At 46.0% G+C, this 24,220-nt stretch overlaps 1 protein-coding gene across 1 annotated transcript in view; it reads right to left on the reverse strand.

Annotated features, from left to right (window-relative positions):
• MAP9 (microtubule associated protein 9) overlaps positions 1-20,210 on the reverse strand; it is a 33,676-nt gene extending 13,466 nt beyond the window's left edge. Inside the window, exons 1-7 of the mRNA XM_082052170.1 lie at positions 20,144-20,210; positions 19,080-19,191; positions 13,599-14,131; positions 4,622-4,718; positions 2,937-3,365; positions 640-845; positions 166-277 (exon numbers count right to left, since the gene is read on the reverse strand). Of these exons, the coding sequence (XP_081908296.1) occupies positions 166-277; positions 640-845; positions 2,937-3,365; positions 4,622-4,718; positions 13,599-14,131; positions 19,080-19,191; positions 20,144-20,197 (1,543 nt within the window). The 5' untranslated portion in view covers positions 20,198-20,210. The remainder of the gene's footprint in view (positions 1-165; positions 278-639; positions 846-2,936; positions 3,366-4,621; positions 4,719-13,598; positions 14,132-19,079; positions 19,192-20,143) is intronic.
• Between the last annotated feature and the right edge of the window lie 4,010 nt (positions 20,211-24,220).

Here is a 24,220-nt window from a genome sequence, read left to right on the forward strand (position 1 = left end):
AAAAACAGAACAGGAAGAAATACAAGGGCATGAGAAAGATACTAAAAGAGAGCAGAAAGGAAATTAAGGAGGCCACTGATTTTTAAGAAGACTTGTACCTGACCATTAGATACTACTAAAGTAAAAACGTTAACATTTATCCAGTTGTAGGTATCTAAGTTCTACCTTTTGCAGGTGGTGCTTCTCCACATATCATTGAACTGGAGTCTCCAGATCTTTCATTGTGGGAAGTAAAATTAGTGGAAAACGGTGGTGAAGTACTTTCTAGCCATGGACCCTTAGATCAGAAAGTGACAAATAAACAAGTGAGTGATTAAGAACGAATCAGAATAATTTGACTTTACGATACTTCGATGGAATACTTGTTCGAAACTCTCTAGGAGAAATATAATTCTTGTTTCACATTTGGAGAAATAAAATCAATCAGCACATAAAGGTGCAAAACATCATAAAATCCTGTTTCTACTTATGTTCTCTTATCTGCCTCTCATAATAAGAATGCTACTGGCAAAGACATTTTTTCACACCTTTTCTTCCAGCAAATTTTGTCAACTAAATAGAAGTTAGTTTCAAAAATGTCTACTGCAGATGGGGGAGGGGGGGGGGGGCGGGGCGGAAAGAAAATGAACACTCTCTTACTTCAGGACCAGGGCTTTCAACAATCAATTTTTTCATGGGCACGGCTTGTGTATTCAGAGTAGTTAGAGATGATGGTGCTGAAAATCCTTTTCTAGACCTTGTCTTTCCTTCATTGTCTTCCACAGGACCACTTTTTCTCAAAATACTTCTTGGCTGAGGTAATGGTTTAGAACATCCATCTAACAAAAGAATTTGAATATTCTCAAATGAAAATAAATATTAGAGTTTCAGTTATGCCTAGTTAAAGACATTCTAGTCTGGAATACTATTTTGTCAAGTTGGAGTCAATTAACTAACGTTTCAGTTAAATGAGCTATTTAAATAATAGTACAGCTTTCTTCAATACAGAGAGTTTATATAAAGAGTTACGGCCACTTTTTCAGGAAGGTCAATGAAAGTTTTAAAGCTTCTAATTTAATCTCTAAATAGACAATTTATTATCTCTGTGTATATACTGAAACTGCACTCAAGAGCTTATCTACAATTAGAGTTTTCATAAATATAGAAGAGATCTCATACAGCATTGTTGTAAGAAAAACTTTTTGCTAATCTGCTTGTCCCTTTGTCTACTAGAGAAGACACAGAGCGAAAATTGCTTCTCCCCACACACCGCAGAACAGAACAGCCTTGGGTGGGAGGAGACACCATAAGAAACGCAGTCAAAGAGGAGGGCTTTCAGTCTATTTCTAGCTTTTTCAGTGATGTCTCTGTTCCCTCCCCAGGGCCATCACTGGGCAGCAGAACCACCATGCAACAGTTTCTTACAGATTCCTATCCTCTGGCTCCTCACCCTCCTCCTATTTGGTAATCCTGTCTTCATGTTTTCACCCCCCTGCCCTGCCACCAACAAGATCAAGCCACACAACAGCTTTCTACCTGCCTTCTTCTTTATGAATGCCAATCCACAAAGAAATGTGTATCTAATTCTGCACGTTGCCAATGGAAGCATTTCTTATCAAGTCCTAGTTCATACAAATCTGTCACAAGAAATGTGAGAATGCCCAGGCCCATCGACACACTCAGCTGCATAAAGTCTAATTATATCATTACTGTGAAGTTTAGAGAGCTACGGGGTCACAACAGTATTCCTACAAGTGCACTGACAGTTTTTCCATGCAGTAAATCACAAGAAAAAATCAATGGAGCAGAAAAAGCTGATGAATCTCTGCACAGTCACCTCCTCTGTTGGACAGAGATCAATTTATCTAAGAAAAGAACGTTTACAATGGCTGACTACTGAAGGCAATACGTCAGTATCACTGTACTACTTAAGAGTCCCACGAAGAAAAGGAGTACTTCAACTTTTTTCTGCCAGTTTAAAACTACATAGGCATCCTGGCCATGAAAGGGAGGCATCTGCAATGCCCAGCTGCACAGGCACGTATCTAGTACTTTGGTGCCACCATGTGGGAAGAAAAAAGGAGCCAATATCACTAACCACGCTCTAGCAATTTCAAAGCTGTAATCTTCCATCACAGGTAATGACCAGTCATAAATTTATCTCAACATGAAACAGGACAAATCATTGTCTTACTAGGAAGCAGATAAAAAATATGAAGTCTTTTGACATCGTAAATTTGCAAAAGCAAAGTCAATTAGCAGAATTCCAAGTTCTGCTTCGCACATGAAAACTGAGCTAGCTATTATTACAATGAAACATTAAAGTTCTTTTTTTACATGTTTTGACTATACATCCAAAACGACTCAGAATCTTCAAAGCCAAAGATAATTTTAAGTTTTAACTTTGTGATGATAAGAACTCTACTGTTCATAAATGTTTTGGTTACAGCTCATTTTCTGACATTCTATTACACTACAGCATCACGACTTGACCATGATATTCACAAACACTACGGTCCAACTTCAGTGGTCACAGAGAAGGGGTGCCTGTTGAAGGACCTTTCCATTAAAAGGTACACAGATGCTGTGGACACTGTGTGCATATGGCTTTCTGTGCTATACATCTACAGAGGAGGCAACTCTGTAGCTGTCCCACACCTTCCATGGATATGCACTGATGGACAACTGGACTTTTAGTACTCAAACAACTGTTTTTCATCTCCTGAAAGGAAAAGGCAAATAGCAGCCTCCGGCTACTTGGCCCACACTGGTTCAGTCCACCCCCTGGCAGCCGAAGCTTATCAAAACATGTCTTTTTAGAAGGATATTGAATAAATTCCCTGCAAGAAAAAGCATCCAATACTTAAGCCAGAAAATAACCCAAATTACAATACTTTAAAATATTGTAATATGGCTAAGCAAGTAGGAGCAACAACATTCAAATGCTTTCTTTTCACCTGATGCTGAAGCATTTCTTGTTTTGCGCTCCTGTGGCTTTGGTATTGCTTTGTTTCTCTCTTGATTTCTTTTTTTCTGTAGTTCACGTATAGGCAAGTCATTACAGTGCTCACTTTCACCATTACCACATGGTGCTTCTTCAGGAGCTGAACACTCTTGATTATTTTTCCTGTTATCATCCTCATTTTGACTTCCCACACACTCTTCTTCACCATCTTTTCTGTCATCCTGTATATTTTCACTTTCTAAAAGCATTGTTTGTGGAAGCTTCTTCTCATGGAAGGATAAAGTCGAGTCATCAGCAGCTTCTTTTTCCAAATCTGCTGCTTTTTGCGAAGCATACTCATCTGAGAGAGGACTGGCAACAGCAACCAACTTCTTAGTGCTTTCAGCACCTGAAGTCCTTCCGTTAAATTCTTTTGCAATACCTGAAAACAGCACATTATCAACTTCCATTTGAGAGAAGTGGAAAAAAGGGGACACAGAAACTACATCTATTATTTAAAAGAATTTTTTGTATAACACTCTTGTGACTTCAAGGTTCTGAGCACTTCTCTTTCTACACCTCTGATCTATGCAAAGCCACCAAACTAGATCTTTATTCTACTTCCTTTCCTGTCATCTGTTTCCGTGGACCAAATCCAAAGAAAATACTTCAAATCCTCATAGTTAATTCTTATCTGTCATGCAATTTAAAACCCTTTTAAACACCTACGTCTCCAAGGCCATGAGAGGTGGAAGCAAGTCAACAAGAACAAAGCTAGGCACCTTTCGTTACCAGAATCCATCCTCCCCCTCTATTCTGTTCATTTCTGTCCCATCTGAAATCTACTAGAAGATACTCAAAGAAGATACCTGCTCCAATGCTAAGATTCACATGTTTAACAAGAATAGTTTTATCTTCTAATTGATTTTATTTCAGAGTTCAAATGCTTCAGGAAGATGACAAAAGAATGCCATGACAATTGAGTAACATATTTAATGCAGGAGGAGCTTTTTTAAAAATCTTTTCAGCAAAGGGAAATGAAAGCATCCCACAAACTTTCAAAAGATGTTTCGGATTTGAATGAAAAACAGGACACAGAAGTAGTCCTTTTAAAAATACAGTATGAGATTTAAGATTCCTATTTCCCTTAACATGCAGCACCAAATAAGGAGGAAGAAGAGCCATTCGGCCAATCTCGTTAAACTTAACATTAGCAAATATCAAATGCATCCTGGCCTAAAAAAAACCAGCCAGCTCGAGCTTGCTCCTGGTTTGTGTACACTGCCAGGCAAGAACGCTCTGCAGCGTGTCCCGCAGCCCTGATTCGCTCGTTGTCCAGACTGGGAAAACAGTAAGATGACAACAGCGCTTCCTTTCTGCCCATGTCCACTTTCACTCACAGTACTGTGCGCTACTGTCTCAGCCAGGTGTAGAGAAGCAATATGGCCAAGGAGTAAAACTGGGCATCACAACTGTAGGAAACAGCACTGACTGTGTCTGGCCTAGCAGGTTTCACCACCACTGATTCCACTGGGATTCTGCTCCTAACTTGGAAGAGGAGGACCAAATGATTTAGAAGTTGTTAAAATATGAAATCTTGGAACACTAAATCATATTGACTCACTAAGATTCTCTGTGATCTAGTAATGACTTAAAATAGGGGAAGAACCTTAAGAAAAATACTTAATTCTCTCTTACCGTTTAATGTGCCATCTTTGTCACTCTCAAAGTCATCTGAGTATTCGGCTGCTTGCTCTCCCTCTGCATGAGCAGAGGGTGCTTTTTGTCGCTCACCCTGAAACGGTTTCACAAATAACTTTTACACGGAAGATTCACTTCTTCAAGTTCAGCACTAATTCCTCCTTCCCACACATACATAAGTAAAACTGAGCAAGAGATTAACCCGTTTAACTGAAAATTATTGTGAAGGATAAGTAAAATGGAGCGTTTTCACTCTATCATCATTTCCCCAATTTTTCTGTGTTAAAAAATCCCTCCAAGTATTAATTTCTATTTCTTCTCCGTAAGAAACATACCTTACAGTCCCCTTCCATTTTTTGCAATAACGACGTTGTGTCATCATGTGACACATCGTGTGACACTTTTTCACCCCCCTGTTATATGTTCTGATGGGCAAGAGCACAACAGAAGGGTCTGCACAGTCCCGGTGTCAGAGCGGGTGAGCAGGGGCTGCCGCTTCACCCACTGCTGTGGGACAAGAACTTGCAGCAGGTGGCAGGTCCAAAACAATGGAAGAACTTCACAGAAGCCACCACTGGTATGCTGGATGCTCTGCTGCACAGCATCACGGACGCGCGGCGGTTACATGGCTTCTGAAAACAACTGGCCTCACTTACATATTAAAAATACATTATGAAATGCAGCAGTGTCTCCAGACCCAGAGCCACAGATGACTGCGGGCTTGAGAGCAGGCTTTTCGACTTGAACGCGGGGTTTGTGCTGTGCCCGAGGCACCTGCCGGCGCTCGGCCAGAGCCCCGTTTGCGGGGCTGTCAGGACGGGGAGCTCAGGCCGTTCCCGTCTTAGGGCGACGTTACGCACAGGGAGCAGCTTCCCGTGTCCACACAACAGTAAACCTCATTTGGAGCGCAAATCGCCTTTGTTTGCCGTTGTTGTCTTTGACAGCACGTTACTCGCAGTCGCTGAAACCTGTTGGCACACAAACGCCACCGCTCCCCGAGCCCAGGGACAGCGACCCCCGCCCGGGCGCTGCCGCCGCTTACCTGCAACACGCCGCGCCGCCCCGCCGCCCGGCGGCCGCTGCCCTTCCTCGGCATGGCGGCGGCCTCTGGATCCCGCCTGGCAGCGCCTGAGCGCACCGGCCGGACCTGAGACAGCTCCAAACACCGCCCCGCCCGCCGCGGCTCTGCCCGTCGCCTGGCAACGCCGCCGGATAAAGGGCGGGCGGTGACGGCGGCGGCCCGGCCTGCTGGCCGAGCAGCTCCAGGTTCGGGCGGGTGGGAAGGGGCGGTCATGGCGCCCTGCTCTTTAGCTGACTCCAGTGAGCTCCCGCCTCTCACCCCAAACCTTGAGCCCCTCTCTTTTCCGTAGGCACACGCACAGCTGTTAGGGTACAGAAGCGGGCAGGCAGATCTGTGCATCAAAACTGGGGCCTTCTCCCAGGCCTGAGCAACTTCCTTACCGGGCCAAAGTGAGGCTTCACCCGTGCCCTCCAGGAGCCAGCTGAAGATGACAAGATTTATTGTTTACACCCTTATCCTACATATAAACCACATAACTGTTACCACAAGACAGATGCGTGGACATGTATACCAGTCAGGACACACCATGGCAATAGGAGACAGGAGTGACAACAGGTTAATCAATCCCACTCTTATGGTCAGTTAATTGTGCTGACGTGGACAACGCATTCCATAAGGAACAACCTCACTTCAAGTGCCCTCTAGGGAAAAAAAGAAGAAGAAAAAAAAAAGTCTCATAGCACCTGTGCATTAATCTGAATGAAATTTTAGAGATGAAGGAATGACAGTGGTGTCCAAGTAAATCACCTGGTGCTTCTGAAATAAATAACTTACACTTTTTCTATGGATAAACAACATTTAATCCAATGCCTTGTATTCCATAAAAACGTGTTCATTAGAGCATAAGCAAAACAGCGCTGGGTGCGCGGGGGATTCACTCCACCCAACACGCGCACCTTTAAACAATAAGAAGTGTGCTTAAATACTGTAAGGTATTACATATTCATAATGACCCCAGGAACGCCTATACATATTCCTAACCTTTCCCCACTTCTGATTAAAATGAGTCTCAGATAACCATTTCCATAGACCCTCCCCTGTTGCGCCTGCGCAGTGCCACTTGGTGAATTGGAGGAGGGGTCTTTGGGGGTCTTTGGATGAAGGCTCCTTCAGCTTCGTCACAGTGAACTTTTTACCTTTGGCTCATTATGTTGAATTGACTGGGACCCAAGCTGCCAAGTTGAATGAAACCAGACTGGCGCCCCCTTTTGCTGTAAATCTTCATTATCTTGTCTCCTCAAGTTTACAGCTAGGTGCAGTAAAACTTCTTATCTTGGCATTCAATGGGGTTCTGTTCTTCTTAACAGAAAGCTCTAAACTAAGCATTTATTGCGTGGCTAAGCCTTAAAGTGTTAGTTCGTTAGTAGGCACCCATTATATGTTTAGTTAACCCTTAAAATGTTAGTTCCCTCTGTCAATATAACTTCATAAGCAAGTTTCATAACTTTTTACATAGAACTTAACCACCTTTTTCCAGGTTCAGAGCCCGTGCCTCAGTTGGTTATATCTGTAAACATTAAACATCTTAGCACGAATCACAACTGCATTTTTCACATATGGAAGTTTGGGGTGGTAAAGAGATCCGTAGAGACCACCTATAGTGGCCAGTTTTCGGATCATTTGAGGACTGGATCTGTCAGGCTTTAAACATTTATGTTAATTCAAAGGAGCCTTTTAGTTCAGAAGAAAGCGAATATGCGTTCTTATGGATAAGATCAGAGACTAGGGTTAATCTATACCTGTTAAAAGAAAAGGGGGGTGATAAACATGGCCGCCAGAGAAATAAGCGGCATGAGGAAGAGATCCCGATGACACCCCCACCTTATGTACCACCACCGCCACCCCCGGTACCAGTTCCTAGCCCAGTCCCTAGTCCACCCCTTCGGCACCGAACCCAGAGGGTTCGGATGATAACCAGTCCACGGGGCCTGTCACGCGTAGCAAGACTGGGCAACAGCAACAGCAAACACCAGGGCAACTATATCTGCTGCGAGAGATCGCAATGGGAGGGCCTCAGGCGGGAATGGGATATGTGGCGGTACCTCTTAATTCCGGGGGTGTTAGAGATTTTAAAAAGGAAATGGGGAGTTTGCTAGAAGACCCGTTGGTGGTAGCGGAGCGGGTTGACCAATTTTTAGGGCCCAACATATACATGTGGGACGAGCTGCAATCGATAACAGGAATATTGTTCACTGCAGAAGAGAGGGGAATGATCCGTAGGGCCGGTATGCAGATTTGGGATGAACAGCACCAGCAAGGTCCTGCAGCCGACACAAAATGGCCGCTGCAAAGACCTGACTGGAACAATCAGGATCCATTACATAGGGGTCATATGCAAGACCTATGGACTATATTAGTCCAAGGCATTAGAGAGTCTGTTCCAAGGGGTCAGAACATTGGCAAGGTATTTAGTGAACACCAAAAGAAAGATGAAACACCTACAGAGTGGTTGGAACGGCTCAAAAAAACTTACAATTGTATTCGGGGTTAGACCCTAGTACCGCTGTGGGAGAGGCGCTGTTAAAAACACAATTTGTAGCTAGATCTTGGATAGATATTAGGAAAAAGCTATAAAAATTAGGAGATTGGGAAAATCGTGGGTTAGATGAACTATTGAGGGAAGCTCAGAAAGCGTATGTTAGGAGAGAGGATGAGAAAGAGCGGAGGACTGTACGAATGATGGCTGCAGCAGTCAGAGAAGGTACAGCCCAGCAGCAATGGAAATCCAGAGACCGAAGGGCACAGTATAAGGGGCCTAGTCCTAAGGCAAGACCCCTTAATGACGAGACTGCAATGGAACGGGGTGAGCCGATAGAATGCTTTTATTGTGGAAGAAAGGGGACATAAAGCGGAACTGTAGGAAGAAAATGGCGGATGAGAAAATGTTTAAAGCGGAATAGGGGTGTCAGGGGCTCTTTTTGCTGGGGACCCAAAAAGGAACGGAGCCCTTGATAAAACTGAAAGTGGTTTCTTGTAGATTCTGGAGCAGAACGATCTACCATACAAACTTTACCCAAGGGATGTGAGATATCTTCCGACACTATGCAAGTAATTGGGGCAAAGGGAGAGCCATTTCGGGTCCCTGTTAGAAAAGGAGTAGTTATTGAAACCGATTCCAAAATAGGAATGGGAAATTTACTTTTAGTTCCTGAAGCTGAATATAATCTCTTGGGATGGGATTTAATAATTGAATTGGGTGTTAATTTAGAAGTAACGGGGAAAGAAATTCGGATAAGATTATGTCCTCTCAGGGTGGAAGATGAAAATAAAATTAATCCTGAAGTATGGTATACAGAAGACTCAGTAGGGAAGCTGGACATAACACCCTTTAAGGTTAAAATTTCTAGTCCAGAAATACCCATTCGTGAAAAACAATATCCAGTATCCAAAGAGGGCCGAAGGGGATTAAAACCAGAAATAGAAAGATTACTAGAAAAAGGCCTACTCGAGCCCTGCATGCCTCCCTTTAATACCCCCATTTTACCCGAAAGAAAGATGGAAAATGGAGACTAGTACATGGCCTGAGGGAGGTGAGTAAAAGAACCGTGAGTCGATTCCCTGTAGTGGCTAACCCGTATACCCTCCTGAGTCAATTAGGTCCGTATGATCAATGGTATAGTGTTATAGATTTAAAGGATGCCTTTTGGGCTCGCCCGCTTGATGAAGAGAGCCGAGACTATTTTGCCTTTGAGTGGGAGGACCCAGATACGCATAGAAAACAACAATTGCAATGGACTGTGCTTCCCCAGGGATTTACGGAGTCACCTAACTTGTTCGGGCAAGCTTTAGAACAAATTCTGCAGGTATATGAGCGCAGTCCAGAAGTGGTACTAGTGCAATATGTAGATGATCTCTTGTTAGCAGGGCAAGAAAGTATTAAATTATTAAATTTCCTTAGTCTACAGGGACTCAAAGTGTCAAAGACCAAACTCCAGTTTGTTGAACAAGAAGTGAAATATCTAGGACACTATTTAAGCAGGGGGACCAAACATTTGGACCCAGAAAGAGTAAATGGGATCTTGTCATTGCCAGCCCCAAAGTCTAAACGACAGATAAGACAAATATTAGGACTAACTGGATACTGTAGACAATGGATCGAAAATTATACAAAGAAGGTAAAATTTCTGTATGAAAAATTAACACAGGAAAAACTGGTACAATGGACAGAACAAGATGAGGAACAATCTGATTGCATAAAGAAAGAGCTGATAAGTGCCCCTGTGTTGAGCTTGCCAGATACACGGAAACCATTTTATTTGTTCACTAATATAGATGCAGGGACTGCATACGGGGTCTTGGCACAAGAATGGGCTGGACATAAAAATACATACCCTAGAACCTGGAGATAAGGTACTCATAAAAACATGGAAAGAAACATCATTAACCCCTCGATGGGAGGGACTTTATGTTGTTTTACTCACTACAGAAACAGACATCTGAACTGCCGAAAAGGGGTGGACACACGTCAGCCTAGTTAAAGGTCCAGTCGAGACTAACACCTGGACTGCAGAGCCCACAGACGACCCTCTGAAAGTTAAACTACGGAAACAATAAATGGACTTGGGCTTGTTGAATCATATCGTGCAAGTACAGAAAAACGATAAAGTTGTTTATGAATATCCCATTTGTAAAAATCATAGAGTTAGATGTATTAATATAAGTTGTAATTGTTATCCTTTTTATATGCTTTAGGTGCATAGTGTACCGAAACAATTGGTGGTTGCGTTGTATAGACGATATTCCCCTAGAGGAATATGCAATCAATGTTATAATATAGAATTAGAAATTACAGATTTGGCATTGAAATCAAAAGTCACATGAAAAAGAGATCCAACCCAACAGTCCTAACTGGTGGTGTATATACACCTACGAAATATAGCCTGAGCGGTTTTGCTCTCACCCTAATGAACCAACCCCTCTAAAATACAAATAACAAGGGTGTGCTGTAGAACTACGATAAAGAAAATACTGTGCCACTCTCCTATAGTCAAAAACTATAATTGGGAAGCGTATAAACAAAGGCATGGAGAGCAAAAGCATTCAGGGTTTCCTGAAGAATATTCTTGCTGCCGAGAAGATGGTTTCCCCGTGGCTCGAAGCAACCGAGTCGACTGGTGAGGCAGAGGAATAAGAAACGGTGGAAACAAGAGCCTGAGTGGAACTACACCAAAATATTGGCCGAGCTACCCCAATGTTAAGTGGCACACCCAGGCACTAACTAAAAAGCAAGGAGGAATGAGCCAGAGTCAATGCAGCCCAATCTGGTACACTATGTTAATGTTGCTATTATTGCTGAGCTATGGAGAAACAGCGCATAGACCATATAAGTGGACTTTAATTCAAGCAGAGGAAAGTCGTGTGATTGAAGAAAATGTAACCGTAGGTGCACCCTCATTTAACGTAACCATTTGTGATTTTTTAGGACATTTAGGTTCTGGGGAAGACTGGAATTTTGATCACTGCAAACCTCCACATAAAAGGGGAAGCGCAGTATCAACTGATTGGTGCCCTAGCTCCAATCCAGGAAAGGGATATTGCAACTATCCTAATCAATATTATTGTGCTTATTGGGGTTGTGAGACAATAGCCACAGTGTGGAGCGTTGCCAATCCGGATAAATACCTCCAAGTCAACTGGTGGCCTAGAGATTGTCGACAATCTCTCCCATCGCTTTATGGTAGTTCTGACCCAGGGAATTGCAAAACATTAGAAATTATAGTCTTGCAACCGCAGGACCAGGGGTGGTCAATTGGCAAAACTTGGGGTGTAAGGATCTGGGAGACTGGGACTGATCGAAGGACACTTATAAAGATACAAAAAGAACCTGCCTTAGAAGGGAAATCCCAATCAATAGGCCCTAATGCGATAATAACGGGGAAATTAAAGATAAATAAAACTTCTAAGATACTTAATATAACAATGACAGATAGCTCTCATACAGATGCATTTACACAATCGGAAGAAGTAAACCCACTTTGGACTCTAATAAATGCGAGCTATCAGGTGATTAACAAAACACACCCAAATTTAACAGCAGAATGCTGGTTATGCTTAAACACCAAACCACCATATTTCAAAGCTATTGGACTAAGAAATATGCCAAAGCTCGCTAATGGATCAAATCCTGGGTCTTGTAGGTGGGAAAATAATACTCAAGGAATATCGTTGCAACAAGTCCAGGGGCAAGGAATATGTATAGGTCAAATACCCCCTGGAAAACGGTATCTATGTATAAATGGCACCCTTAAAGCTAATAGGCCTGGTGATTAGGTAATACCCGCCAATAATTCCAAGTGGATATGTTCAAAAACCGGACTTACACCTTGTGTTTCTATGAATTATCTAAAAACCATGAAAGAATTTTGTATACAAGTGGTCGTAATCCCTAAAATTACTTATCACCCGAAAGAATACGAATATCAGCTAGAAACTGTCTTTACACACCGATTAACGAAAAGGGAACCGATCACTGCTCTGACCTTAGGTATGATAATGGCCCTCAGTGCAGCAGGTGCAGGAACAGGAATTGCCTCAATAGTCAACCAAAACCAAAAATTCGCGGCATTGAGAGTAGCCGTCGATGAGGATCTGCTAAGAATAGACCAATCTATTACTGCGCTAGAAAAATCAGTCAGATCCTTGTCAGAAGTGGTCTTGCAAAACCGGCGAGGATGAGATCTATTGTTCTTCAAAGAAGGAGGTCTTTGCGCAGCTTTAAAGGAGGAATGCTGTGCATATGCAGACTACACAGGTCTAGTAAGAAATACCATGAATAAGCTACGAGAAAATATAGAAAAACGAAAAAGAGAATATGAGTCTCGGGAGAGTTGGTACGAAACCTGGTTTAGACAATCACCTTGGCTTACAACCCTCCTCTCTGCTATAGCAGGGCCATTGATTCTCTTAATCCTAGTATTGATGTTTGGACCATGTATTTTTAATAAAGTAATAGCTATTGTGAGAAGCAGGCTAGAAGCAGCACATTTATTATTAGTTAAAGCAAAGTATGAGCAGTTACCCAATCAAGATGTTACTGAGTTATTTGTATTAAGTAGTCAAGAATGACAACGCTTTAATGAACAAAATAAGTAGAAAAAGAAAAGGGGGGAAATTGTAATAAACAATTCTAAGAGTTAGAGATGTTTGTTCATTAAAGCTTCTTAAGAGGAAACGCTCAGGGGTTACTGAGTTAGAGATGTTTGTCCATTAACACTTCTTAAAAGGAAACGCTCAGGGCTTATTGTGCAACATGGGAAGCCCCTGCCCTTTGTTATGCAAATGCGTTAAATGTTCGATCCTCTAAAGGTGGGAGGGGGGCAGGGGTAGGCGAGAAGATAGGAGATTAACAGCCTGGCAACAGAGGACACATTCGCAGAAAGAACGAGTGACGTGGCACTCTGAGCAACGAACCCGGGACCCTATAAAAAGGCCGAAAGAAGTTTTTTCCCGCGCGCGCCATTGGAGAAGCGAACCTCGTGGCCGCCCAGGGCTGTTTTTGCTTATTGCGTTGAAATCCATCGGGAATAAATCTGTTATTCAAATTAATTTCGAGTCAAAATTTAATACAGTGTATTTATTACAGGCTTTTCGACTTGAACACGAGTTTTGTGCTGTGCCCGAGGCACCTGCCGGCGCTCGGCCAGAGCCCCGTTTGCGGGGCTGTCAGGACGGGGAGCTCAGGCCGTTCCCGTCTTAGGGCGACGTTACGCACAGGGAGCAGCTTCCCGTGTCCACACAACAGTAAACCTCATTTGGAGCGCAAATTGCCTTTGTTTGCCGTTGTTGTCTTTGACAGCACGTTACTCGCAGTCGCTGAAACCTGTTGGCACACAAACGCCACCGCTCCCCGAGCCCAGGGACAGCGACCCCCGCCCGGGCGCTGCCGCCGCTCACCGGCAACACGCCGCGCCGCCCCGCCGCCCGGCGGCCGCTGCGCTTTCTCGGCATGGCGGCGGCCTCTGGATCCGAGGGCTCCAAACACCGCTCCGTCCGCCGCGGCTCTGCCCGTCGCCTGGCCACGCCGCCGGATAAAGGGCGGGCGGTGACGGTGGCGGCCCGGCCTGCTGGCTGAGCGGCTTCGCTTTCGGGCGGGTTGGAGCGGGCGCTCATGGCGCCCTGCTCTTTAGCTGAGTCCAAAACGCCGCGCCGCCCCACCGCCCGGCGGCCGCTGCCCTTCCTCGGCATGGCGGCGGCCTCTGGATCCCGCCTGGCAGCGCCTGAGCGCATCGGCCGGACCTGAGACAGCTCCAAACACCGCCCCGCCCGCCGCGGCTCTGCCCAGAATTCTAGCATGTTACCCCCCCAAGGGACTGTTGGGGGGTCCAAAACTCTAACATGACCCCCCCCCCGCCAAGGGACTGTCGGGGGGGTACCTCCGGCAGGTCGCTCCCCTTCAACCTCTTGTGGGAACCTCAAACCCACGAAACCTGGCTCACAACGTGGGGATCGAAGCCACTACAACTGGCTTACAACGTGGGCATCGAACCCACTAGCTTACAACGTGGGGCTCAAACCCACAACACAGAGAGAGTGCTTCACTCACTTTGTCCCTTCAGTGGCCAAGCCCCTCGCGGGGTATTGGAACCGCACTTAGGGCTCCGCACTCGCTTCGCAACCAGATTGCGTCTCAAACAACACCAGTCACACAATCACATTACCCGACCTGATGGTACTTACAGTCCATTTTTCCCATCAGGACCTACCCGACCCGGCGGTACTTAAAGTCCACTTTTCCGGTCGGGACCTTCGTGCACTCTGGATTACAGGTAAACTGCAGCATTCAGGGGGAGTGAGCTCAATTCTTCTCAATTCTTTTGCTTATGCTTTAATTTTGAATAACGTTGGTAGCTCTGAGCAACGAACCCGGGACCCTATAAAAAGGCCGAAAGAAGTTACGACTCTCAAAGTCATGCAAGTATTTGGCTGTTTGCTCTCCCTCTGCATGAGCAGAGGGTGCTTTTTGTCGCCCACCCTGAAACGGTTTCACAAATAACTTTTACACAGAAGATGTAGGGTGGAGCAACCAGCTTGTGTAGCGGGTGAGTCCCACCCACACTGTGCTGCAGCAGCGGGTGTGGTAGCTTGTGCAGCAGGGTGCAGAGAGCACTTGTTGCTTGTCAGCCCCTCTAGCTTATTGCCAGCATCCCAGACTGCTGACAACCATGGTCGCCTCCAGAAGGAGAGCTTGCCTCAAACAGACTGTGGCTACACAGACTGAGGTTCTGTCCTGAACGGTGGCTGTTCAGGTCTCCGGCTGCAGGGAGTGCCAGAGCCTGCTGCTGCCGGGGCAGGGAGGCCAGCACTCCACCTGTGTGAGGTGTGAGCAGGTGCAAGATCTGCTCGACATGGTCGTCAAACTTAAGGAGGAGGTTGAGATGCTGAGGACCATCAGGGAGTGTGAAAGGGAGATCGACTGGTGGAGTAACACCCTGACGTGCCAGTCGGAAAGGCCCCAGGGAGGTACCCCCCAAAAGGAGATGGACCTCCTGCCCTCTCGGACAGAGGCAGAAGTCCTGAGACGGCCCCACCCTTGTTGCTCTCGGGCAGAGGTAGGGGACCGAAAAGACGACGAGGGTTGGAAGCGTATTCCGGTTCGGCGTCGCGGGCAGCCCCCCTCCCTGCCTGCTTTGTCTCCCCAGGTGCCCCTCCATAATAGGTTTGAGGCCCTGGATCTTGAAGTGGAGGTAGGTGAGGAGGTGGTGCCAAGCCTGCCTACAAGATCACGTAGGAAGAGGCAGTCGACTTCACAACTTAAGACTGCCTCTGATAAGAAAGAAAGAAGGGTGATTGTAATAGGAAATTCCCTTCTGAAAGGAACAGAGGGCCCAATATGCAGAGTTGACCCTCATCACAGAGAAGTTTGTAGTCTACCTGGAGCCCGGATCAAGGATATCGCTAGAGAGCTCCCCAAACTGGTGCACCCGACGGACTACTACCCGCTGCTGGTCTTCCAGACAGATGGGGATGAAGCTGCTTCCCGTAGTCTGAGGGGGATGAAGAATGATTTCAAGGTCTTGGGAAGGATGGTGAAAGACTCAGGGGCTCAAGTGATCTTCTCTTCACTCCTTCCATCTTCATGTGATGATGTGGGGTGGAATAGGAAAATTCACTCTCTAAATGGTTGGCTCCAAGACTGGTGCTACAGACAGGGCTTTGGATTTTTTGATAATGGTTGGTTTTATAAGACACCAGTCCGGACACTGTCACGTGGGAAAGGTTTATCTCTCAGGGGCAAAAGGATGCTGGGGCAGGAATTAGCTGGGCTCATTTGGAGAGCTTTAAATTAGGCTCGAAGGGGGATGGGGTTGTAGCTGGGCTTGTCCCAGTGGGGCTGCATTCTAAAACTGATGAGGACCGGGTGGCCGCCTATGCCCCTAGGGAGAAACTGGTGTGCTCTGCTCGCTCCCTGAAATGCCTGTACACCAATGCGCGCAGCACGGGGAATAAGCAGGAGGAGCTAGAATCCTATGTTCGGTCGGGAGATTATGATCTGGTGGCAATTACAGAAACATGGTGGGACAGTTCACAGGACTGGAATGTGGTCATGGATGGCTATGCCCTTTTCAGGAAAGACAGGCCAGCCAGGCGTGGTGGTGGAGTTGCTCTCTATGTGAGAGAGCAACTACAATGTACTAAATTCTGCCCAGGAGCGGATGACGAGCGAGTTGAGAGTGTATGGGTCAGGATCAAGGGGCAGGCTGGCAGGGCTGACACTGTTGTGGGCGTCTGTTACAGGCCACCAGATCAGGCTGAGGAAGTTGATGAGGCCTTCTATGGGCAGCTGAGAGTGGCCTCACAGTCACAGGCCATGGTTGTTGTGGGTGATTTTAACTTCCCTGATGTTTGCTGGAAGGACCATTCAGCCAGCCAGCCAGCCACAGTCCAGGAGGTTCCTCCAGTGCATTGATGATAACTTCCTCATGCAGATGGTGGAGGAGCCGACTAGGAGAGGTGCACTGCTGGATCTCATCCTCACTAACAAGGAGGGTCTGGTCGAAGCAGTAAAGGTTGAGGGCTGCCTGGGTTGCAGTGACCACAAGATGGTGGAGTTCAGCATCTCGTGTGGCAGGAACAGAATAGCAAGTAGAATTGCAACCCTGGACTTTAGCAGGGCTAACTTTGGCCTTTTCAAGCAATTGCTGGGGGAAATCCCATGGGCAAGACTGCTTGAAGGAAAAGGGGCCCAAGATAGCTGGGTGGCATTCAGAGATTGCTTCTTCCACGCTCAGGATCAGAGCATCCCCACACGTAGGAAGTCAAGGAAGGGAGCCAGGAGGCATGCGTGGTTGAATAGGGATCTGTTGGGTATGCTCAAGCAGAAGAGGAGAGTTTACAGGTCATGGAAGCAGGGGCTGGCCACTTGGGAGGAATATAAGGCTGCTGTTAGAGGATGTAGGAAGGCAGCTAGGATAGCCAAGGACTCCTTAGAATTACAGCTGGCGAGAGGGGTCAAGGACAGCAAAAAGAACTTTTTCAAATACATAGCAGATAAAACTAATACCAGAGGCAATGTAGGCCCACTGATGAATGGGGTGGGTGCCCTGGTGGCAGAAGATACAGAGAAGGCAGAATTACTGAATGCCTTCTTTGTCTCTGTCTACTCTGCCGGAGGCTGTCCTGGGGAGCCCTGTACCCCTGAGACCCCGAATGAAGCCAGGTCAATGGAGGAGTTTGCTTTAGTCGATGAGGACTGGGTTAGGGAGCAATTAAATAGTCTGGACATTCATAAATCCATGGGTCCAGATGGGATGCATCCGCGGGTGCTGAGGGAGCTGGCTGAAGTCATTGCTGGACCGCTCTCCATCATCTTTGCCAAGTCTTGGGAAACGGGAGAGGTGCCCGAGGATTGGAGGAAAACAAATGTCACTCCAGTCTTCAAAAAGGGCAAGAAGGAGGACCCGGGTAATTATAGACCGGTCAGCCTCACCTCTGTCCCTGGGAAAGTAATGGAACAGCTTGTCCTTGGTGCCATCTCAAGGCATATCAAGGATAAGAGGGTTATTAGGGGCAGTCAGCATGGCTTTACCAAGGGTAGGTCATGCTTGACCAACCTCATAGCCTTTTATGAGACTGTAACAAGGTGGATGGATGATGGCAGAGCGGTGGATGTGGTCTACCTTGACTTCAGTAAAGCCTTTGACACAGTCTCCCACAGCATCCTCACAGCTAAATTGAGAAGGTGTGGTCTACACAATAGAGTAGTGAGGTGGGTTGCAAACTGGCTTAAGGAGAGAAGCCAGAGAGTGGTGGTCAATGGTGCGGAGTCTAGTTGGAGGCCAGTATCTAGTGGAGTGCCTCAGGGGTCAGTGCTGGGGCCAATATTATTCAATATATTCATTAACGATTTGGACGAGGGAATTGAGTGTACTATCAGCAAGTTTGCTGATGACACTAAGCTGGGAGGAGTGGCTGACACGCCGGAGGGCTGTGCTGCCATCCAGCGGGACCTGGACAGGCTGGAGAGTTGGGCGGGGAATAACCTAATGAAATTTAACAAGGGCAAGTGTAGAGTCCTGCATCTGGGCAGGAACAACCCAGGTTCCAGTATAGGTTGGGAGATTACATATTAGAGAGCAGTGTAGGGGAAAGGGACCTGGGGGTCCTGGTGGACAACAGGATGACCATGAGCCAGCACTGTGCCCTTGTGGCCAGGAAGGCCAATGGCATCCTGGGGTGTATGAGAAGGGGGGTGGTTAGTAGATCGAGAGAGGTCCTCCTTCCCCTCTACTCCACCCTGGTGAGACCACATCTGGAGTATTGTGTCCAGTTCTGGGCCCCTCAGTTCAAGAAGGACAGGGAACTGCTGGAGAGGGTCCAGCGTAGGGCAACGAAAATGATTAAGGGAGTGGAGCACCTCCCTTATGAAGAAAGGCTGAGGGAGCTGGGTCTCTTTAGTTTGGAGAAGAGGAGACTAAGGGGGGACCTTATTAATGTTTATAAATATATAAAGGGTGAGTGCCATGAGGATGGAGCCAGGCTCTTCTCGGTGGCAAATAATGATAGGACAAGGGGTAATGGGATCAAGCTGGAACACAAGAGGTTCCACTTAAATTTGAGAAGAAACTTCTTCTCAGTAAGGGTGACAGAGCACTGGAACAGGCTGCCCAGGGAGGTTGTGGAGTCTCCTTCTCTGGAGACATTCAAAACCCGCCTGGACATGTTCCTGTGCGACCTCACCTAGGTGTTCCTGCTCCAGCAGGAGGATTGGACTAGATGATCTTTTGAGGTCCCTTCCAATCCTAAACATACTGTGATACTGTGATACTGTGATTCACTTCTTCAAGTTCAGCACTAATTCCTCCTTCCCACACATACATAAATAAAACTGTGATCTAGTAATGACTTAAAATAGGGGAAGAACCTTAAGAAAAATACTTAATTCTCTCTTACCGTTTAATGTGCCATCTTTGTCACTCTCAAAGTCATCTGAGTATTCGGCTGTTTGCTCTCCCTCTGCATGAGCAGAGGGTGCTTTTTGTCGCTCACCCTGAAACAGTTTCACAAATAACTTTTACACAGAAGATTCACTTCTTCAAGTTCGGCACTAATTCCTCCTTCCCACACATACATAAGTAAAACTGAGCAAGAGATTAACCCGTTTAACTGAAAATTATTGTGAAGGATAAGTAAAATGGAGCGTTTTCACTCTATCATCATTTCCCCAATTTTTCTGTGTTAAAAAATCCCTCCAAGTATTAATTTCTATTTCTTCTCCGTAAGAAACATACCTTACAGTCCCCTTCCATTTTTTGCAGTAACGACGTTGTGTCATCATGTGACACATCGTGTGACACTTTTTCACCCCCCTGTTATATGTTCTGATGGGCAAGAGCACAACAGAAGGGTCTGCACAGTCCCGGTGTCAGAGCGGGTGAGCAGGGGCTGCCGCTTCACCCACTGCTGTGGGACAAGAACTTGCAGCAGGTGGCAGGTCCAAAACAATGGAAGAACTTCACAGAAGCCACCACTGGTATGTATGCTGGATGCTCTGCTGCACAGCATCACGGACGCGCGGCGGTTACATGGCTTCTGAAAACAACTGGCCTCACTTACATATTAAAAATACATTATGAAATGCAGCAGTGTCTCCAGACCCAGAGCCACAGATGACTGCGGGCTTGAGAGCAGGCTTTTCGACTTGAACGCGGGGTTTGTGCTGTGCCCGAGGCACCTGCCGGCGCTCGGCCAGAGCCCCGTTTGCGGGGCTGTCAGGACGGGGAGCTCAGGCCGTTCCCGTCTTAGGGCGACGTTACGCACAGGGAGCAGCTTCCCGTGTCCACACAACAGTAAACCTCATTTGGAGCGCAAATCGCCTTTGTTTGCCGTTGTTGTCTTTGACAGCACGTTACTCGCAGTCGCTGAAACCTGTTGGCACACAAACGCCACCGCTCCCCGAGCCCAGGGACAGCGCCCCCCGCCCGGGCGCTGCCGCCGCTCACCGGCAACACGCCGCGCCGCCCCGCCGCCCGGCGGCCACGGCGCTTCCTTGGCATGGCGGCGGCCTCTGGATCCGAGGGCTCCAAAGACCACCCCGTCCGCCGCGGCTCTGCCCGTCGCCTGGCCACACCGCCGGATAAAGGGCGGGCGGTGACGGTGGCGGCCCGGCCTGCTGGCTGAGCGGCTTCGCTTTCGGGCGGGTTGGAGCGGGCGGTCATGGCGCCCTGCTCTTTAGCTGACTCCAGTGAGCTCCCGCCTCTCACCGCAAACCTTGAGCCCCTCTCTTTTCCGTAGGCACACGCACAGCTGTTAGGGTACAGCAGCGGGCAGGCAGATCTGTGCATCAAAACTGGGGCCTTCTCCCAGGCCTGAGCAACTTTCTTACCGGGCCAAAGTGAGGCTTCACCCGTGCCCTCCAGGAGCCAACTGAAGATGACAAGATTTATTGTTTACACCCTTATCCTACATATAAACCACATAACTGTTACCACAAGACAGATACGTGGACATGTATACCAGTCAGGACACACCATGGCAATAGGAGACAGGATTGACAACAGGTTAATCAATCCCACTCTTATGGTCAGTTAATTGTGCTGACGTGGACAACGCATTCCATAAGGAACAACCTCACTTCAAGTGCCCTCTAGGGAAAAAAAGAAGAAGAAAAAAAAAAGTCTCATAGCACCTGTGCATTAATCTGAATGAAATTTTAGAGATGAAGGAATGACAGTGGTGTCCAAGTAAATCACCTGGTGCTTCCATGTCCTCACACTCCTTGTTTCCCCAGAGGTGTCTGTGCAGCACACCTGGCCAGCACCACACACCTTGCCCAGCAGCACAGGTCCATGCAGAGCTGGCTGTCCTGAGATCAGCTGCCCACTGTGTGAGCAGTGATGGAGGCCACTAAACCCCAGGATGCTCTGGGAATGTTGATCTTGTGCATTAAAAGAAAACTGTTGACTTCAGGACCCCATACAGATAGGGACAACACTCTTCTTCCCCCAGTTTAAATGCTTGTGATCACCCGTTTTCTAAAATAAGATTAGTGCTTCAGTTGTCGTAGTGATAATAAAGAACTTCTGACATGCTCTCTATACTGGTGTTATATTTGCATATATTAACCTTCCCCAAACACATTACATTTTTACATGCTGTGCACAAGGAAATCTCTCTGACAGAAACAGGGAGACACTACGTAGGACAGAGCCTAAAGCCTTATGACTTGTTTGCCTCTTGTTTATTTATGTGGAGCTACATTTTAAAAGCAATGCAGTTACATAAAGGCCACAACACACCTGAGGGAAAGAGGCCCTGAGTTCTAATGAGTAACCTTGGGTTTAAACTAACAATTAATTGTGAATCGCTGATATTTAGGTATCACCTGTGAGCAGCTCCTTGCTTTGGTTACCTATATTTCTTTATGACCAATTAATGCTTAATCTCCTGATTATTCATGCCTATTTGTTGAGAGTTATGCTTGATGGACATTTTTTCTATTGTTTTCACATATAAAAGTCTTAAATTTGAATCTGTGCTATTCCATCTTTCTGTGAAATGTGAAATTGGACATACTTGTTTAGAATTTTCAAAGTAATAAAGTCAAAATATATGTAGTCTTTCTGTGTAATAACATTAGCAATTCCTGTTAAAGGCTAAATTTTGTCCATGTTACAAACATTTGAGATGCCCATTTTATTAAATTCCAGAAGGTGGCAGCAAAATATTTAATTTTTTTTTTTTAATGTCCACTTTATTCTATCTTCTTTTACATTACTGCTGATGTATATGGGATTTTTTAAAAGACATTGTATTCATTTAGATCAGTGTTCCAGCCTTGCATACAGTATATAGAAGGACAAAGTTTTGGTTTCAACTATTACGTTATCTACGGGAGTCAGATGATCAGACCTAATATCACCTGTATTATTAAATATTCAATGGACTGGGTTGGTAGAATGTGGGAAAAAAAAAATAATACTGTTAGCACTGAAGAACTCAAAATGTGTGAAGATGTTTTTGTCAAAACACATGAACATCAGGTTTGCATCTTCTAGTCTTACCTCAGGCAAAATTCCCATCGAGACCCACTGATGTGAATGGGATTTATGCCTAAATATGAATGCAGGGCTTTGAATATAAATACAAAGGCTTTTAAAAGTCTTGCTTAAAAAATTAAATATGAAGACTTTATTGAGAATAAAAAGCAGAAGATCTCATGGCCTGAATATGAACATTAAAATCTGAATGGAGAGAGAAAGGTGCTGCGGAGGGATAGGAGTGGTGTGACATGAGGGAAAAGGGGCAGGCAGGAGCACGGCTGGCAGCATGGTGGTGGCAGGGCACCCAGCAGCCTGAACTGCAAAAGCAGGAGGCCAAAAGGTTCTACTTCCTCTGGACCTTAAACTCTATAGAAATTGTGAAAATGTAATGTTTTTGCTAAAGCTTTTGCTCATGATAGGTATGCAGCTCCGGAAGCAGGTTGGGTGCCAGTCATGGGAGGCACCCTGACATCCACACCACAACAAGCGTGGTGGGATCATGCCTGTCGGTATCGTGTACCACCATCTTTAAACGCTGTATGTTCTTCTGTGTTTAGATGAAGGGAAAACTCAGCCTGGGACTCCTGGTCTGTAGCTGGTTGCCTGCCTGTTTCCCGAAGCCACTTTAACACATATATTACTCAAATTATTGGACAGTTCAACAGTCTCCTCTGGTTCTGTTCAGGTGCTTCCTATTCCTCAACTTTCCTCTCAAGTCTCAGTATGTCTCTCTCTCAACAGCCCATTGAAAGGAGCAGCTTCAGGTTTTCTCTACTTGCCTTGTGTAAGATTTGGCTCCAGCGCTTGCACTCCATGGAAATTCACATGAAGTGATTTTGTGAACCACTGTAGAGCATGAAAGACACTGTTAGTGTCACCCTGGCTTGCCTGATGAATCTGCAGTACACTAGGTACTAATGTCCAAGTACTGAATTTTCTCCTAGAGATGGGCCACAATGGCTACTGACAACGCTTCCAGGATTCGGGGCTTAGAGGATCTTTCAGGTCATGCTGGGGTGGTTGCTGACCTGTGTTCAATGCCTCTATGTAGCTCTTTGAAACCTCACAACGTAAATACCTGAAATAAAAGTTTCCGTTCTCCTCAAGAACCAAAGACTATGTGTGATGGGCAGGGGGAATGACACAGTAAATTAGTCTGGCAGAACCTGAAGCCTTTACAATTATCTTTGCACAGTTAAAAGTTTGTAAGAAAACCAGCAACATCCGCAGGTGAAAATGCAGGCCTGGAAATTAAGAAGTTGTGTTATCTGACCTCTGATTTGGTTGTGACTTCAGGTTGAATAACATGGGGGATGACAACTCTAACCCATGGGACATTGGGAGGATCCCTTTAGTAATTACCTTGTGCATCAAATGTACCACACTATCCATGAACAGTAGGTAATTTATTCCAAGTATGGCTGGACATGAATACAAGTGAAATTGCTAGGAAGTTCAGATGCTTAACACCTACAAATCTTACTTTGTTTTACAGAGCTGGAGTTCAAGATTCATAAGGTGGACTGGATCTGTCCCTGAGCTGCTAGGATTTTATCTGTGGCCATAACAATAATCTTTGCTTTTCCCTGTAAATATTCTTAAGAGTATTCGAGGGCAATCTAGGCCTCACACAAGAGAAACGAAGATGTGTATGCTAATTCTTGGCTGCGTGTTCTGCTGAGGATGAGTAAGACTTATCGAGTGTTTTACTGTGGCAACAGATTAGCCATTTTTTAAGGAATAAATGTTTAAATTGATGAAAACAGAGTCTTGCCAGCCATGATTACAATACGTGCTGCCCACACTAAATCCTGTGCTGGCATGTGTGGGCAGAAGCTTGTTTAGAGGCATTTTCCCAAGCTCTGTCACATTGGAAAAGAGACATTAGGCCTGTAAGGAAGAAAGAAACCTTTACAAAAACCCACTGGCTAATCTTGTCTTTGCTGTGTTTTACCCCATCAGTGGAAAGACAGTGTACGAGCTCAGTATGTCACCACAGCTCTGTGGCGTGACCCCTTGGGACACCTTTGTACAAAC

The sequence above is a fragment of the Streptopelia decaocto genome (assembly GCF_964273445.1).
Source record: "Streptopelia decaocto genome assembly, chromosome: 4".
NCBI classification, from domain to species: Eukaryota; Metazoa; Chordata; class Aves; order Columbiformes; family Columbidae; genus Streptopelia; species Streptopelia decaocto.